A 16,882-nucleotide genomic window follows, 5' to 3' on the forward strand; every position below is an offset into this window, starting at 1 on the left:
ACAGTGTATGTATCATGTGCATCCCATGTATATCACACATGCATTACGTTTCATATGTGGATCACATGGTATACACATTTGCAACACATGGAACAGGTTGAAAATATATACAATTATAAGATGATGGGATCATCTTTTTTACCACAAAAAATTTCCAATTTCTTCCTATTATTCACGTTTCATAATAAATTTGAGGTCAGATGTCAATCTCATATAATTTTATAAGACATGACTGCATACTAAAGTAAACTTGTAGCTATGAATCAAGACTTCTAAGACATGTGTATATGTATGCAAATCAAGTAAAACATTGTTGACCTTCGGTTGGGGGAAAAACCATTTCTTTATGGATAAAGTCTATTTTATCCACAAAGAAAGAGAAAGAAAGCGCAAAACTATCGGCTTTGTTTTCTTTCTTTGTTTTTGACCGTGCTCACCTGTCCAAAATGAAGAATCGTCTAGAGATGGGGGTTGGGCTTGAAAACATCTCGCGAGATTTTAGAAATAACACAATATGTATATAAAAGCCCTCACAAAAAAAATCCCATGAAAATCACATGTTGTCACATGTGATTTTCATGGGATTTTTCGTAAAAGGAATGATGCAAGATTCCCCTTACGATCAATAATCTTAAGGGGAATCTTGCATCATTCCTTGCATCATGCAAGGGGAACAGATAAATGATGTAAGATTAATCTGCAACAGATTAATTTAGCATCATTGACGTGTTCTGTTGTTTTCAGTGGTGTTTAGAGATCAATACATAGGATGGAGACATGTGGGATAAACCTGGATCTCCCAGTGAAACCCACACCAACAACTAAGTGTTGGATTATTTTTTTGTGTGTGTGTGTGTGTAAGATGTAGATGTTTTAGAAATAACACAATATGTATTTAGTCGCCCTCCAAAAAAAATCCCATGAAAATCACATGTGACATGTGATTTTTATGGGATTTTTTGTAACCACTGGCGCGCATGTAACAGATTAATTTTGCATCATTGATCTGTTCTGTTCCCTTCAGTGGCGTTTGACATCATTTGCACATCAGTGTGCGAATGATGTGTGAATTTGTGAAAACAGATTTGATAGCATCATGGAAGCTTCAAAGTGGGATTGTGTCTCTGTTCCCTTGTTGTTTAAGTGCAATTCTCTCTCCTTTCTCCTCATCTTCTTCCTCATGGCAGAGATCAATGAATTGGATGGAGACATGTGGGATAAACCTGGCTCACCCAGTGAAACCCACACCAACAACTAAGTGTTGGATTATTTTTTTGGTGTGTGTGTGTGTGTGATGCAGATGTATTTAGTCGCCCTCACAAAAAAATCCCATAAAAATCACAATTGACAACATGTAATTGTCATGGGATTTTTCGTAAGCGGTGGCGCGCATGTAACAGATTAATTTAGCATAATTGATGTGTTCTGTTGTCTTCAGTGGCGTTTAGAGATCAATAAATTGGATGGAGACATGTGGGATAAACCTGGCTCACCCAGTGAAACCCACACCAACAACTAAGTGTTGGATTATTTTTTTCTTCATGGAAGATGCAGATGTATCACGAGTTGCAGATTCTCATAATTTCACAGAACCTGCACCGCATCAGACGTTGGCCGTGGAAAAGGTTAGTTAGGGATGTGTGGGAAGTGTACTTTAATGACATTATACTGATGAGGGTTGGAAATTCTGTGCAAAATGTGCGAATGATGTGTGAATTTGCGACAACAGATTTGATAGCATCATGGAAGCTTCAAAGTGGGATTGTGTCTGTGTTCCCTTGTTGTTTAAGTGCAATTCTCTCTCCTTTCTCCTCATCTTCTTCCTCATGGCAGAGATCAATAAATTGGATGGAGACATGTGGGATAAACCTGGCTCACCCAGTGAAACCCACACCAACAACTAAGTGTTGGATTATTTTTTTGTGTGTTTGTGTGTTTGTGATGCAGATGTATTTAGTCGCCTCACAAAAAAATCCCATAAAAATTACAAGTGACAACATGTGATTTTCATTCGACTTTTCATAAGTGCTGGCGCGCATGTGACAGATTAATTTAGCATAATTGACGTGTTCCGTTGTTTTCAGTGGTGTTTAGAGATCAATTAATGGGATGGAGATGTGGGATAAGCCTGGATCTCCCAGTGAAACCCACACCAACAACTAAGTGTTGGACTCTTTTTTTTGTGTGTGTGTGGAAGATGCAGATATTTTAGAAATAACACAATATGTGTATAATAGCCCTCACAAAAAATCCCATGAAAATCCCATAAAAATCAAAAATGACTTTCGCAAGTGAAGATGGTTTATTCACACATAACAACATGTGATTTTCAAAGGATTTTTCATAAGTGCTGGCGCGCATGTGACAGATTAATTTAGCATAATTGACGTGTTCGGTTGTTTTCAGTGGCGTTTAGAGATCAATTAATTGGATGGAGATGTGGGATAAGCCTGGATCTCCCAGTGAAACCCACACCAACTAAGTGTTGGACTCTTTTTTGTGTGTGTGTGTGTGTGTGATGCAGATGTATGTAGTGGCCCTCACAAAAATTTTTTATAAAAATCACAAGTGACAACATGTAATTGTCATGGGATTTTTCGTAAGCGGTGGCGCGCATGTAACAGATTAATTTAGCATCATTGATGTGTTCTGTTGTCTTCAGTGTCGTTTAGAGATCAATAAATGGGATGGAGACATGTGGGATAAACCTGGCTCACCCAGTGAAACCCACACCAACAACTAAGTGTTGGATTCTTTTTTTCTTTATGGAAGATGCAGATGTATCACGAGTTGCAGATTCTCATAATTTCACAGAACCTGCAACGCATCAGACGTTGGCCGTGGAAAAGGTTAGTTAGGGATGTGTGGGAAGTGTACTTTAATGACATTATACTGATGAGGGTTGGAAATTCTTTCTGAAACGTGCGAATGATGTGTGAATTTGCGGCAACAGCTTTGATAGTTTCTTGGAAGCTTCGTTGTGGGATTGTGTCTCTGTTCCCTTGGTGCTATGGTGCAGTTCTCTCTCCTTTCTCCTCATCTTCCTCCTTATGGAAGGAAAAATGTCTGCCATGAAGTCTCTCACTTTTTCCAGTTTGCTCCTTTCATCAAGATGCTTTTGTCGTTCTTCTTGGTGTTTCTCCTCTGACATTTCTTTTTCCTTCTCCAGCTTTTGGCAGTTTTCCTTGAGGGTGTCCAAGTGAGCTATGACATAATCCAAGAACTTGAGCCTTCTCAGAAAATTCATGTCGACGTTCATCATGTCTCCAAGGTGCGCGATTGGGTAATCGAAACCCTCCACCACTTTCTGCCAGTCCTCATACTTGTCCCACAGCTTATCTCGCCTCTCTGTAATGCTACTCCTCAATGTCTTGACTTGGTCTTTAAAGTTCTGGATGTTTTTGGATAACACGAGGAGGCCTTCCTCATTTTTCGCAATTCTTTCAAGTTGCTTGTCGAGAAGCCTGAGTGCTTGAAATGTATTGAACATGGTTGTTTTTGCCTCTTCCTTTGACGATTTCTTGTCTGGGTCTTTACTCTGTGATGACTTCCGTCGCTGTTTGGTTTTATCAATCGAATCGAGACGGGACGTACGACGTCCCGGCTTCCTGATGTCCCCCATGCTTTTGGCTCTCCGCGCTTTGCTCTTTTGCTTTGTCTCTGAGGTTGGACCTACAGACTTTGAATCACGGCGGTCTTTGCTCTTCCTTCTCTGCTGCGATTGGCGTCTCTCATCTAAATTAAAACTGACCACTGGCGATCCGGGCCTGCTGTCGTCCTCCCAAAATTTGACTCCAAAGTCTTTCTTCTTTTGTTTTGTCTGATCGGAAGTTATGGACCCTCGGCTTTTGCTCTTCCTCCTCCCACTTCCACTGAAACTGGCCCGAAGTCTTGACGACTTGCTGGTTTCGTCCAAACTTTTGACTTCTCTCATTTTGGTTTTGTCTTTTGACCGTTCTTTCGTATCGAACATATTGAGATCCACGGCTACGCTCTTCGATCTCTGTCGGGAATGCCTTCTTCTCTTTGAATTGCTCTCCTCCTTTTTTCTCCCTTTGTTCTTGGGAGATGTCTCTCCAGACTCATCCACATTTTTGAATTCTACGGATCTGCTGTTTCGTCTCGAATGTAGGGATGGTCTTCTCTCCTTTGGAGTTTCACTTCTCTCAATCGTTTCTGCGCTGCTGGTTTCCGAACAAGTTGAGCTTTCTCTTTGCCCCATGTTTTCTCGTCTCCTTGTGTTGAATTAGCAACTTGTTGAATTAGCAACTTGTTGAATCCGCGGTGGCCTCTGGCTCTATGACTTCTGCTTTGTGTGTCTGTTACAAAAAGCACTGCAGATTCTGTCTATGACATCATCTTTTACTGTCATATCAAAGCAAGGGAATGACATCATCAGTCACGGTCGTTAAACCACAGGCACAAAAAAGAACATAACCCAGCCCTTCAAAATAAAATCTGTTTAAATGGCCAATGACCACATTATTTATTCTGAGGTGTTTCTTGATATGCATAAACATGTGCTGCAAAATGTGCGGAAGCTAATAATTGAAGCTAAAGTTTACATCAGAGAGAGAGAAAAATATTCATCTAAAAAAAATAAAGAACCCCTTTAATTTGAAGCTCTGTGTGTTGCATTACTACCGGCTTCACATTAATTTAGATTCTTCCAAGAGTTATTGAAGGCGGGAAAGATATCTTCTGCAGCTGATCTTTCAGCTTTAAAATGTCCTCACAATTTATTGTAAGCGTCAGTTGTTTTCTAAAAAACAAAACCCTATCTGAACTCTACTATGTGAGCAATATCGAGAGAAATGCCGTTAGCGTTTCGCCCTCCGTGTCCAGTAGATATTCTGTACAGAAAATATTCTCTGGCACAGGATGCTGTTCCAAAGCTGCAGTTGGGTCAGAGACATTTACTGATGACTCAGCTGATTCTACTGGTTTCTGCACAAGGCACCGACTCCTCATCTGGCTTTTCCATGTTGCTTTCTTTATTTTCCTGCGTCACATTTTCTACCACAACTGGCTTTTCTGTTTCTGGGCTGATCACCACCAGCTGGTCGACTTCTTTCACAGCAGCTGGTGGATTCTCAGGCTCTTTGGGTTGCACCATTGCTTCTGGTTTTGCCTCTTGTTCTCCTCTTGATTTTGAGTTGCTGGCACATCTAAAACCTCTCTTTTGACTGTATCCATGATTGGTTTAAAATCCAATTTTGCACACAACCAGGTACACCAACAACTAAGTGTTGGATTATTTTTTTCTTCATGGAAGATGCAGATGTTTCACGAGTTGCAGGTTCTCATAATTTCACAGAACCTGCAACGCATCAGACGTTGGCCGTGGAAAAGGTTAGTTAGGGATGTGTGGGAAGTGTACTTTAATGACATTATACTGATAAGTGTTGGAAATTCTGTGCAAAATGTGCGAATGATGTGTGAATTTGCGACAATAGATTTGATAGCATCATGGAAGCATCATGGAAGCTTCATAGATGGCGTCTCGGGAAGGCGTCTATTCTCAAGCTCTGCTAAAAACTGTACTTTAAGCAACATGACTATTCATGGAGAATCAAAATGGCTGCCGGGGTGACACACAGCTTGGCAGGCTCTGTGTGGGTGCACAAAAATCCTTTAATCACATCATAAGGACTCGGCTCTTACCATCAACTTGCATTTTTGTTTTCCTGATATGTTCTTATTTGTTTTTATGTCTATCTGGTCTGCGAAAAAGGGATAATCAAATCCAGCAAAAAGGAGTCAGCACGTTCTCTACACAAAGTTACTGGTCTATGGACATGCTAAACCTCCTTCACATTGTTGTGAAAAACCATCATGTATTCTAAACCCGATAGACCAAAAATGTGCAAGCGCACGAGCAGTAAATCAGCCAACACAAAGCAATCAGACTTTACGTTTTTTATTATTTTTTAGCGCTAAAAAAGAGACGCTTACCATCACAGACTAGAAGTGAAACCAAGGGGCCCCGAGTCTATACAGAATGTGTTTAAAAACGGGAAAATTTGTTGCTTATGATCTAAGAACACGCCCAGTGGTCATCCGATGTCCTGCGTCACCTAAAACGCTATTTCCTTGGCGATGGGAGTGAGGAGATGATTCAGTTTCTGTATCTGTTACAAATACAAAGACCTTTGTGTGAAAGTATGAGAGTGTAATGTGTGTAGAAGCATATGTGTGTATTTGACCTTGGTAAGCGCCTCAACAACCTCTAGGTAAACATGGACAGCTGGATGAAACTAGACCTTTTATAGGAGCAATTCAGCTTTTTATTGTACTTCTTCTGGCTGGCGACATTGAAGTAAATCCAGGGCATTTGCTAATTGACCCATATGCGCTACGTGAGCTACAAATGCCTGGACTAGCTCCTGGGATGCTACCACTGCTATTTGGATTGACATCGCTGCCCCCTGGGATCCTACCGGGGCTGCCGAGGTCTCTTCCTGGGTTTTGTCGACTGCTCCCCGGGCCTGCTCCTGGTCTTCAACCACTGCTACATCGACTGCCTGGGCTTCGATCTCAGTTACTTGGACCCCCACCTCAGCTGTCTGGGCCCCCATCTCTGATATCCGGGCCTCCACTTTTGCTGCCTGGGTCTCGATCTCAGTTACCAGGGCTGTCATTAAGTGCTGGTGAATGTATGACACTGCCAACACTTACAACTCCAATTGACTGTGGTAATGTTACTCAACAGAAACATCCAAATAAATACAGGAATTCACTATTTAAACGGCATCGATCCACTAAAATATTTCGAACATTAAACCAGGCTAAGGTAGTCTGGGATCCATTATCTAAAGTAAAGGGACTTTTTGGCGGTCATTTGAACATCCGCAGTATGAAGCCAAAATCAAAACAGTTGGAACATCTGCTCTGCAACTCCAATATTGACTTTCTAGGACTTTCAGAGACATGGCTGTCCCATTCCTCCCCAGAGGCTGTAGTGAAGATGCCTGGTTACAACGTATTCAGAAAGGACAGAGAGGGTGGGAGGGGTGGGGGAGTATTAATATATGTTAGGAATACTCTAAAATGCACAATGATTGAATGGCCGAGTGAAATATTTTTAGAATTTGTTGGTGCAGAGATATCACTTTCTGAAACAATGTCTTTTATTGTAGTATGTGTGTATAGAAAGCCCACAGCAAAAAATTATTTTTATGATCAACTTAAAATCCTTCTTAGTCATTGCGACAAAACTAAAGAAATTATCTTATTAGGTGATTTTAACATTAATTGGAATGCTAAGAAAGAACGAGCCAATCTTAAACAAATTACTGAATATTTTAACTTGACACAAATTATTAAAAAAACCAACCAGAATAACAAATCACTCTGAAACTTCCATAGATCTCTTATTTACAAATCGTGCTGAGAGGATTATTAAAATATACAATCTCATTACAGGTCTTTCTGATCATAATATTGTATTTTTCTCTCGCAAATTAAGTAAGAAAAACGAGTTAATACTGTTAATATTAATACCCATAAACATCATAAATTTATTCCACAATACCTGCATCAAAATCTTCAAAATATTATAAAAGAAGTAAAATGGCTCGAATTGTTCTCAGAAGATGATATTGAACTCAACTCTCAAATATTTAACTCCAAAATTACAGAAGTTATGGAACCCTTCCTTAAAAGAATTCAATCTGAAGAGACTCAGACAGAGAAAGAAAGCGATTAGAAAAGTTTATTGACATGCATAAATTAAGTCTTTGGCGCTCGTGTCCCGGCTAAGGATATCGAGCTGACGCGATAAACTCGGATGAGCATTCCCGATGCTGATAGGAATGTCATCTCCCGGGACCCGATCCTGGTGGTGGAGGTCAGTGAATGAAGTATGCCTGGGAGCCTGGACAGAGGAGGTGGAGAAAGGGTGGAGGTGGGTTGAGCGCCGCAGCGAAACGGAAGACGCCTTGGATGGACGTCCTTATCAACTGGGGAATGGTCGGTGATTGGCTGCGACATGGCTAGGTCCAGCGATGATAGGTCGTCAGTGATTGGCCATGACGTAGCTTGGTCCAGTGATGATTGGTCGTCAGTGATTGGCCATGACGTAGCTTGGTCCAGCGATGATAGGTCGTCAGTGATTGGCCATGACGTAGCTTGGTCCAGTGATAATTAGTCGTCAGTGATTGGCCATGACGTAGCTTGGTCCAGTGATAATTAGTCGTCAGTGATTGGCCATGACGTAGCTTGGTCCAGTGATAATTAGTCGTCAGTGATTGGCCATGACGTAGCTTGGTCCAGCGATGACTGGTCGTCAGTGATTGGCCATGACGTGGCTTGGTCCAGCGATGATTGGTCGTCAGTGATTGGCCATGACGTGGCTTGGTCCAGCGATGATTGGTCGTCAGTGATTGGCCATGACGTGGCTTGGTCCAGCGATGATTGGTCGTCAGTGATTGGCCATGACGTGGCTTGGTCCAGTGATGATTGGTCGTCGGAGATTAGCGGGATGCGCCGACTGAATGCTGCAGGTGGGGCTAAAGAGTCTTCCAGTTTGAATTTGCGCCTAGGCTTCATGTCAAGGAAATAAAAGGAAATACCATCTGCGTTGGCTAAATAATAACTGTAAAAAACTTATGAAACAAAGAGACATTTTGCTTAAAACCTCTTTAAAATCTGGATTGACTATTGACAGGCAAAGATTTACCTCCATGAGGAATAAAACAACTAATGCATTGCGTAAAGCCAAAGCAAATTTCCTTTTGGAACCCTTGTTCCAAAAGGAAATGGAAATGGAAGTGCAAATGGAAATGGCAAAATCATATGGCAAAATATAAACAAACTGACATGTAAGGAACATAAAACGGTCAATAACAGTCTGGAAATAAAAGGGAATAATAGGTTAGTGACTAATCCAAAAGAAATAGCAACTGAATTCAATAACTTTTTTATTAATTCGGTTAATGAAATAACACAGATGTTCACTCAGTCAGATATACCTTGTCAGTCTACTGATCTCAGACAACCTAGGTTTAACTTTGAATGACGATAATGACGAAATTGTACTAATTGAATCAGCGCCTCCTATCTACAATTTTTTAAGTGAGAAGAGAAAACATAAAAAAGGAGGAGGCGTGGCTTCTATATTTAAAAATGCCGTAAACTGTAGTAAAATCTCTTTCGGTCATTTTGAGTATCTTGGAATTCAGGTTAAAGGCTTCAAACGAACTTTGACACTAACTTTATACAAAACTCCAACATACGTGGAAAATTTCTTTACTGACTTGAATGATCTTTTATCTCTCATATGCATTGATTATGATTGTTTGATAATTGTTGGTGATTTCAACATTCATGTGGACAAACCCAAAGACAGAGGAGCAAAAAAGCTCTCTGATATTTTAGAAAATTTTGACATGTTGTTTGACACAACATGTCAAACAAGCAACACACACTCAAGGACACACACTGGACCTGGTTATCAGTAAGTGTGTGACTATTTCCAATATCTCTGTAACTGATGTCGCCCTGTCGGATCACTTTGCTGTTATCTTTGAAGGTTCTTTATTCTTTGACCCGCTTGGACAAACAGCTACTGTCCCAAAACGTTCTTTCACAGAAAACACAGCAGAAACATTTAATCAAATCTATTCTTCCTCCTCACCCTTAAGCTGTAATGATGTAGATAAGTTGGTAGATGACTTTCAGTCTAAAGTTTCATATATTATTGATTTAATTGCCCCAATTAAAGTAAAGGTTGTGACTGGTAGGAAGAAATCTCCATGGAGAAATGCACAAACAGTTTGATCTGGCGTAAAACTCAACTTCACATTCATTTTGACATCTATAAAGAAAGACTACGTAACTATCACTTAACACTAAAACATGCAAGGGAGGCTTTCTTTGCAGATGTCAAACAAAAACATCAATAATGCTCGAGCTTTATTTGCAACAGTTGACAGGCTCACAAACCCTCCTGTGACGTTACCACCTGAACTCCAATCTAATGCTGCCTGTAATAAGTTTTCTGACTTCTTTTCAGAGAAAATCCAAAAAATCAGAGGATTAATCTGCACATCAACTCTAAAGCCAGAACCACTGCTGAACCCAAACAAAACTAATACAGGAAAAATTACCCACTTTCAACTACTTAATTATAAAACCATAGAAGAAATTATAAGTCAATTAAGTTCAAGCTCCTGCTGTCTGGATGTCCTTCCCACACATTTCTTTAAGAAAGTCCTGCCTGTTATTGCTGCTGATCTGATCCAAATAGTAAACTCATCGCTTACATCAGGTGTTTTTCCCCAGGCTTTGAAAACAGCAGTCATCAAACCACTGCTAAAAAAGAACAACCTGGACAAATCACTACTGCAGAATTACAGGCCGATTTCCAACCTCCCATTCATCAGTAAAGTTATTGAAAAAACTGTGTGTGAACAATTAAATAGTTTCCTCATGATGACCAACTGCTTTGACTCCTTCCAATCTGGTTTTTGTGCTCACCACAGCACGGAGGCTGCCCTCGTAAAAGTATTCAATGATATCCATATAAATACGGACTTTGGGAGAACCACAGTGCTGGTTCTGTTGGACCTCAGTGCAGCTTTTGACACTGTCGACCATGACATGTTACTGAATCGACTTGAAAGTTGGGTTGGACTCTCTGGTTCGGTGCTCGACTGGTTTGAATCTTACTTAAAAAACAGGGATTTCTTTGTTTCGATTGGAAACTTCTCATCAAAGAGGTCAAAGGTCACATGTGGTGTACCCCAAGGTTCAATCCTAGGACCCCTCTTATTCAATATTTATATTCTCCCACTAGCTCAGGTTATAACAGGAAATAATATTAGCTGCCACAACTATGCGGATGAGACACAGCTCTACATTATGATGTCACCAGGTGACCTTTGACCCCATCTAATCACTGAATAAATGTTTAGAACAGATAAATGTGTGGCTGTGCCAAAACTTTCTCCAGCTGTGAACAGAAACAAAACTGAAGTCATTATCTTTGGACCTAAAGAGGAACGATCTAGAGTCAATGCACAGCTTCAGTTATTACAACTAAAAACTAGCGATCAGGGCGAAACCTGGGAGTAGTGATGGACTCTGACCTGAACCTTGTGAGCCACATAAAGACAGTAACAAAGTCGGCCTTCTATCACCTGAAGAATATCTCCAGGATTAGAGGACTAATGTCTCAGCCAGATCTAGAGAAACTCATCCATGTGTTATCTTTAGTCGCATTGATTATTGTAACAGCGTCTTCACAGGCCTGTCCAACAAATCAATCAAACAGCTGCAGCTGATCCAGAATGCTGCTGCTCGCGTTCTCACTAGAACCAGGAAGATAGAGACACCAGTTTTAAAATCCCTCCACTGGCTCCGTGTAGCTCAAAGGATAGATTTTAAAATACTGTTGTTAGTTTTCAAATCACTGAACGGTATGTAATTTTTTTCCTGTTGTGGGCAACGGGGCCCGATGAATACCTGTGGTTAAACGGACGGCGGAGTCCGGCGGTAACAGCCGCTTAAATTCCGTGACAAAAAGAAAAGGGAAAAAACCAAAACACACACTTGGTATTTTATTCTATGTTGCATGACTTTGTGTTTTTGTGTTTATGATGTAAAGCACTTTGAAATGCCTTGTAGCTGAAATGTGCTGTACAAAAAATATTTGATTGATTGATTAGAGCAAATCACAGAGTTTGAAGTTGCCAGAATAATTAAATCAATGACGGCCACGAAAGCCAAAGATGCATATGGGCTTGATACACAATTTTTAAAGACATATATAGACACACTAGTGTGCCCAATAACATATCTGATAAATGCATCCATCAGAATGGCAACAGTTCCATCAGGTTGGAAGGTGGCTACAGTCTCACCAATTTTTAAATCAGGAGACAAAACAAATATCTCTAACTAGCGTCCGATCAGGTAGCAGAAAAATGAATTTTGAAGCTGCTGAATAAACATCTCAGCTACCATTTTATTCTGCACCCCATGCAGTTTGGGTTCCCTCAGTACCATTCTACAGAGACGGCAAATTGTGTTTTTGTAGAAACAGTGAAATCTCTGCTTGATAAAACCACCTGCGTTGATGCAGCCTTCTTGGACTTAAAGAAAGCTCTCCATACAGTTAACCATCAGGCCCTTCTCTCAAAATTAACTTACTTTAATTTTGCAGAAGATGCACTCGTCTGGTTTCAGTCTTATTTGTCTAACACAGTGCTTCTCAAATAGTGGGGCGGGCCCCCTTTGGGGGGCGCGGTGTGATACCTGGGGGGGCGTGTGATCCTGGGGAACAGGCTTTTTTTTGGCCGTACTAGTATAAAGTGTAATTGCGCACAGTAGGCGGCAGTGGCGCTCTCATTGTTACTTCTGTCACGTTTGCGACAGTGCAACATTTTATGACTTACAAGACAACAGGTTTGCCTTGGTTAGCAGTGTTAAGTCAACAAAAAGCTCCGACTGCGTTCTGTCTATGGCCTCCGTTATTCAACAACCCCCAACATGAAAAAGTTTTTCACAGGGATGAAAAGAAAAGCGGAGAGAGACAAAGATAATGAGACAACAGAAAGTCAACCGAAAGCTAAGAAGAGGAAATACGACGAAGCGTATTTAGCGCTTGGCTTCACTGTGACTACAGTTGGAGAAGAGGAAAGACCGGTGTGTTTGCTGTGTCTAAAAATGCTCGCAGCGGACAGCATGAAGCCAAATAAATTAGCGCGTCACTTAAATACGTTACATCCCAATCACGCCGATAAGCCGCTAGAGTTTTTTCAGCGAAAACGTGCTGAATATTGCCAACAGTCATCCCGCTTTGTGAAGGCTACTTCAGTAAACCATCGAGCGCTGCTAGCATCATATAAGGTGGCGTACCAAATTGCGCAGTGCAAAAAGCCCCACACCATAGCAGAGGAGCTGATACTGCCTGCAGCAGTAGACATGGATTTATTTATTTTTAATTTCAGGCATTGATGCACTTAAAATCTTTTCTGTTGCAGACTTAAAACACGATTTAATAAAGTTATTCTTTGTAAGTTTGACCATATGTCTTTCTTTTTTTCTTTAATGTTAATGAAAAAATGTTATGCAGAGATGGATAGTCACGGTGGGGAGTGGGGGGCGCGAATAGTTTTCTTCTTGCTAGGGGGGGCGTAACGGAAAATAATTGAGAAGCACTGGTCTAACAGGAGACAATCTGTGAGCGTAGGGGGCACAATCTCGTCATATCTTCAATGTCCAGCAGGGGCGCCCAGGGCTCTATTTTAGGACCAATATTGTTTTCCATGTATATAAATGACTTGCCAAATGTGTGTTCGTTCACATGTCCATTTCCAAATGTATGCTGATGATGCGGTTATCTTTACATCTGCTAAAAGCACCCAGGAAGCTTCATCAACTTTGACATAAAGCATTGGTTTTTACAGTCGTCTTTATTATTGAACAAAAAGAAAACTGTTTCAATGATGTTCACAAAAAACCCCATAAAACTGGAGCGGTCCCATGTGTTCCTGGGGGGAACAGAGCTTGACCTTGTGCAGGAGTTCAAGTACCTCGGGGTCACACTGGATCCAACACTGTCCTTTAAAAAACACATTAAACTCACAGCAGATAAAATCAAATTTAATCTGAGTAACTTTAAACAAATCAGACCATCAATGACAATTAACTCCGCAAAAATGTTCCTGCACTCAGTGGTATTTTCACACACAGATCACTGCATCACAACTTGGTCACTCACTGGAGATACATTATTAAAACCTATAGAAATGATATTCAAAAAATCGATTAAAATTCTTGATCAAAAGCCTCTGTCTTATCATCAGTGTCATATTTTGGAAAAATATTATAGGCTTACCTTTGAAAACTTTATTCATTTTAAAAACAGTTGCCTTATTTAAAAAGTTCTTCATGGACTCGCTCCACCTCTGCTTGCTATATATTTTAAGCAAAGAGCCGAGCGAGGTCTTGGCACCAGGGCGTCTTCCAGAGGAGACCTGGAATCCCTTACAGGAAAACAACATTTGGGCAAACGGTTCTGTCAGTCAGAGGGAGTCACTTCTGGAACAGTGTGCCGGCTCCGATCAGAGAGTATTCCACCTATAATGTTTTTAAAAAACACCTGAAACTGTTGTTTTGTTGTTTGGGTCTCCTTGTCTAGGACTACAGATGGAAATTAGCAATTATGCTATAATCTGGCTTATTTACAGTCTATACAGTAGTGTTGATTGTTCATTAATGTGCACTGTCCTTAATAAAGATTAAAGATAGTGGGATTGTGTCTCTGTTCCCTTGTTGTTTAAGTGCAATTCTCTCTCCTTTCTCCTCATCTTCTTCCTCATGGCAGAGATCAATAAAAGGGATGGAGACATGTGGGATAAACCTGGCTCACCCAGTGAAACCCACACCAACAACTAAGTGTTGGATTATTTTTTTCTTCATGGAAGATGCAGATGTATCACGAGTTGCAGATTCTCATAATTTCACAGAACCTGCAACGCATCAGACGTTGGCCGTGGAAAAGGTTTGTTAGGGATGTGTGGAAAGTGTACTTTAATGACATTATACTGATGAGGGTTGGAAATTCTTTCCTAAATGTGCGAATGATGTGTGAATTTGCGACAACAGCTTTGATAGCTTCTTGGAAGCTTCGTAGTGGGATTGTGTCTCTGTTCCCGTGGTGCTTAAGTGCAATTCTCTCTCTTTTCTCCTCATCTTCCTCCTTATGGAAGGAAACATGTCTTCGATGCCGCTTTGCACGTTTTCCAGTTTGGTCCTTTCATTGAGAAGCTTCTGTCGTTCTTCTTGGTGTTTCTCCTCTGACATTTCTTTTTCCTTCTCCAGTTTTTGGCAGTTTTCCTTGAGGGTGTCCAAGTGAGCTGTGACGTAATCCAAGTACTTGAGCCTTTTCAGAAAATTCATGTCGACGTTCATCATGGCTCCAAGGTGCGCGATTGGGTAATCAAAACCCTCCATCAGTTTCTGCCAGTCCTCAAACTTGTCCCACAGCTTATCTCGCCTCTCTGTAGTGCTACTCCTCATTGTCTTGACTTTGTTCTTTAAGTTCTGGATGTTTTTGGATAACACGAGGAGGCCTTCCTCATTTTTCGCAAGTCTTTCAAGTTGCCCGTCGATCAGTCTGAGTGCTTGGAATGTATTGAACATGGTCGTTTTTGCCTTCTCCTTTGGCGATTTCTTGTCTGGGTCTTGACCCTGTGATGACCTCCGTCGCTGCTGGGTTTTATCAATCGAATCGAGACGGGACGTACGACGTCCCGGCGTCCTGATGTCCCCCATGCTTTTGGCTCTCCGCGCTTTGCTCTTTTGCTTCGTCTCTGAGGTTGGACCTACAGACTTTGAATCACGGCGGTCTTTGCTCTTCCTTCTCTGCCGGGATTGGCGTCTCTCATCTAAATTAAAACTGACCAGAGGCGATCCGGGCCTGCTGTCATCCTCCCAAAATTTGACTCCTAAGTCTTTCTTCTTTTGTTTTGTCTGATCGGAAGTTATGGACCCTCGGCCTTTGTTCTTCATCCACCCACCTCCACTGAAACTGGCCCGAAGTCTTGAGAGCCTGCTGGTTTCGTCCAAACTTTTGACTTCTCTCATTTTGGTTTTGTCTTTTGACCGTTCATTGGTATCGAACATATTGAGATCCACGGCTACGCTCTTCGATCTCTGTCGGGAATGCCTTCTTCTCTTTGAATTGCTCTCCTTCTTTTTTCTCCCTTTGTTCTTGGGAGATGTCTCTCCAGACTCATCCACATTTTTGAGTTCTACGGCTCTGCTGCTTCGTCTCAAATGTTGGGATCGTCTTCTCTCCTTTGGATCATTAATTTCCTCAATCGTTTCTGCGCTGCTGGTTTCCGTAGTAGTTGAGCTTTCTCTTTGACCCATGTTTTCTTGTCTCCTTGTGTTGAATTAGCAACTTGTTGAATTAGCAACTTGTTGAATTAGAAACTTGTTGAATTAGCAACTTGTTGAATCCGCGGTGGCCTCTGGCTCTATGACTTCTGCTTTGTGTGTCTGTTACAAAAAGCACTGCAGATTCTGTCTATGACATCATCTTTTACTGTCATATCAAAGCAAGGGAATGACATCATCAGTCACGGTCGTTAAACCACAGGCACAAAAAAGAACATAACCCAGCCCTTCAAAATAAAATCTGTTTAAATAGTGTGAAGTGCACAATTCAGAGACTGAGGTCCAGACAAAAGTCAGGGAGCAAAAACAATCTTTTATACATCTGCAGACGGAGAGCAAGAAATACACTGCATTAGGCACAAATTAGGATCCGCTCTGAGGAACTCAGAGTTGCATAGTTACTTTATTCATCTCTCTCTACTACCGAGGCGGAGACTCAATCGTCGAAGACCAAACAAAAGAAACAAAGGAAAACATACAAAACCTTGTGTGCTCATTCACTGTAATGTCTATGGGAGGTGAAAACTAAACACTCTATCTCCATGCAGGGAAGGCCACGGGAAAAACAGCGAGTTCCCAAATAACTGTCTGGGGAAGTTCAGCAACCCTGGAAACTTACTGCAGTAGACACATCTTGATTCATTAGTTTGTACACCGTTTCCAGCTGCACAGAAAAACACCTTGACTATGATTCAAAAAACATTACATTTATATGACACATAAAGGAACATCATTTAATACGAATAAAACCTCTTCACAATTTCACACTTTTTTTTTTCTTCTCAGGGAGCAAAAAACAATCAAGTGAATGAAATCCATAAATGATAAAATGTCTTGAATGGTAAAATGAAGCAACTGATAAAATGATAAAATGAATTAAATATAAAATGAGTATAAATTGAAATAATAATAGAGTAATGCAACAAAACAGGTTGAGAAACACAAAACATCAGATCACCTTCGCCATCAAATA

The 16,882-nt window shown here is 40.9% G+C and overlaps 1 protein-coding gene across 1 annotated transcript; it reads right to left on the bottom strand.

Moving 5' to 3' along the window:
- Positions 1-13,484: 13,484 nt before the first annotated feature.
- LOC129363675 (THO complex subunit 2-like) lies at positions 13,485-15,983 on the bottom strand. The gene is made up of 2 exons (XM_055035908.1): positions 13,844-15,983; positions 13,485-13,746 (listed from the first exon to the last, which is right to left on the bottom strand). The coding sequence occupies exon 1, from the start codon at positions 15,880-15,882 to the stop codon at positions 14,548-14,550; it is 1,335 nt and encodes a 444-aa protein (XP_054891883.1). The 5' UTR covers positions 15,883-15,983; the 3' UTR covers positions 13,485-13,746; positions 13,844-14,547.
- Positions 15,984-16,882: the final 899 nt, after the last annotated feature.

This window comes from Poeciliopsis prolifica, unplaced genomic scaffold, assembly GCF_027474105.1.
Source record: "Poeciliopsis prolifica strain line A6 unplaced genomic scaffold, Auburn_PproV2 SCAFFOLD010, whole genome shotgun sequence".
NCBI classification, from domain to species: domain Eukaryota; kingdom Metazoa; phylum Chordata; class Actinopteri; order Cyprinodontiformes; family Poeciliidae; genus Poeciliopsis; species Poeciliopsis prolifica.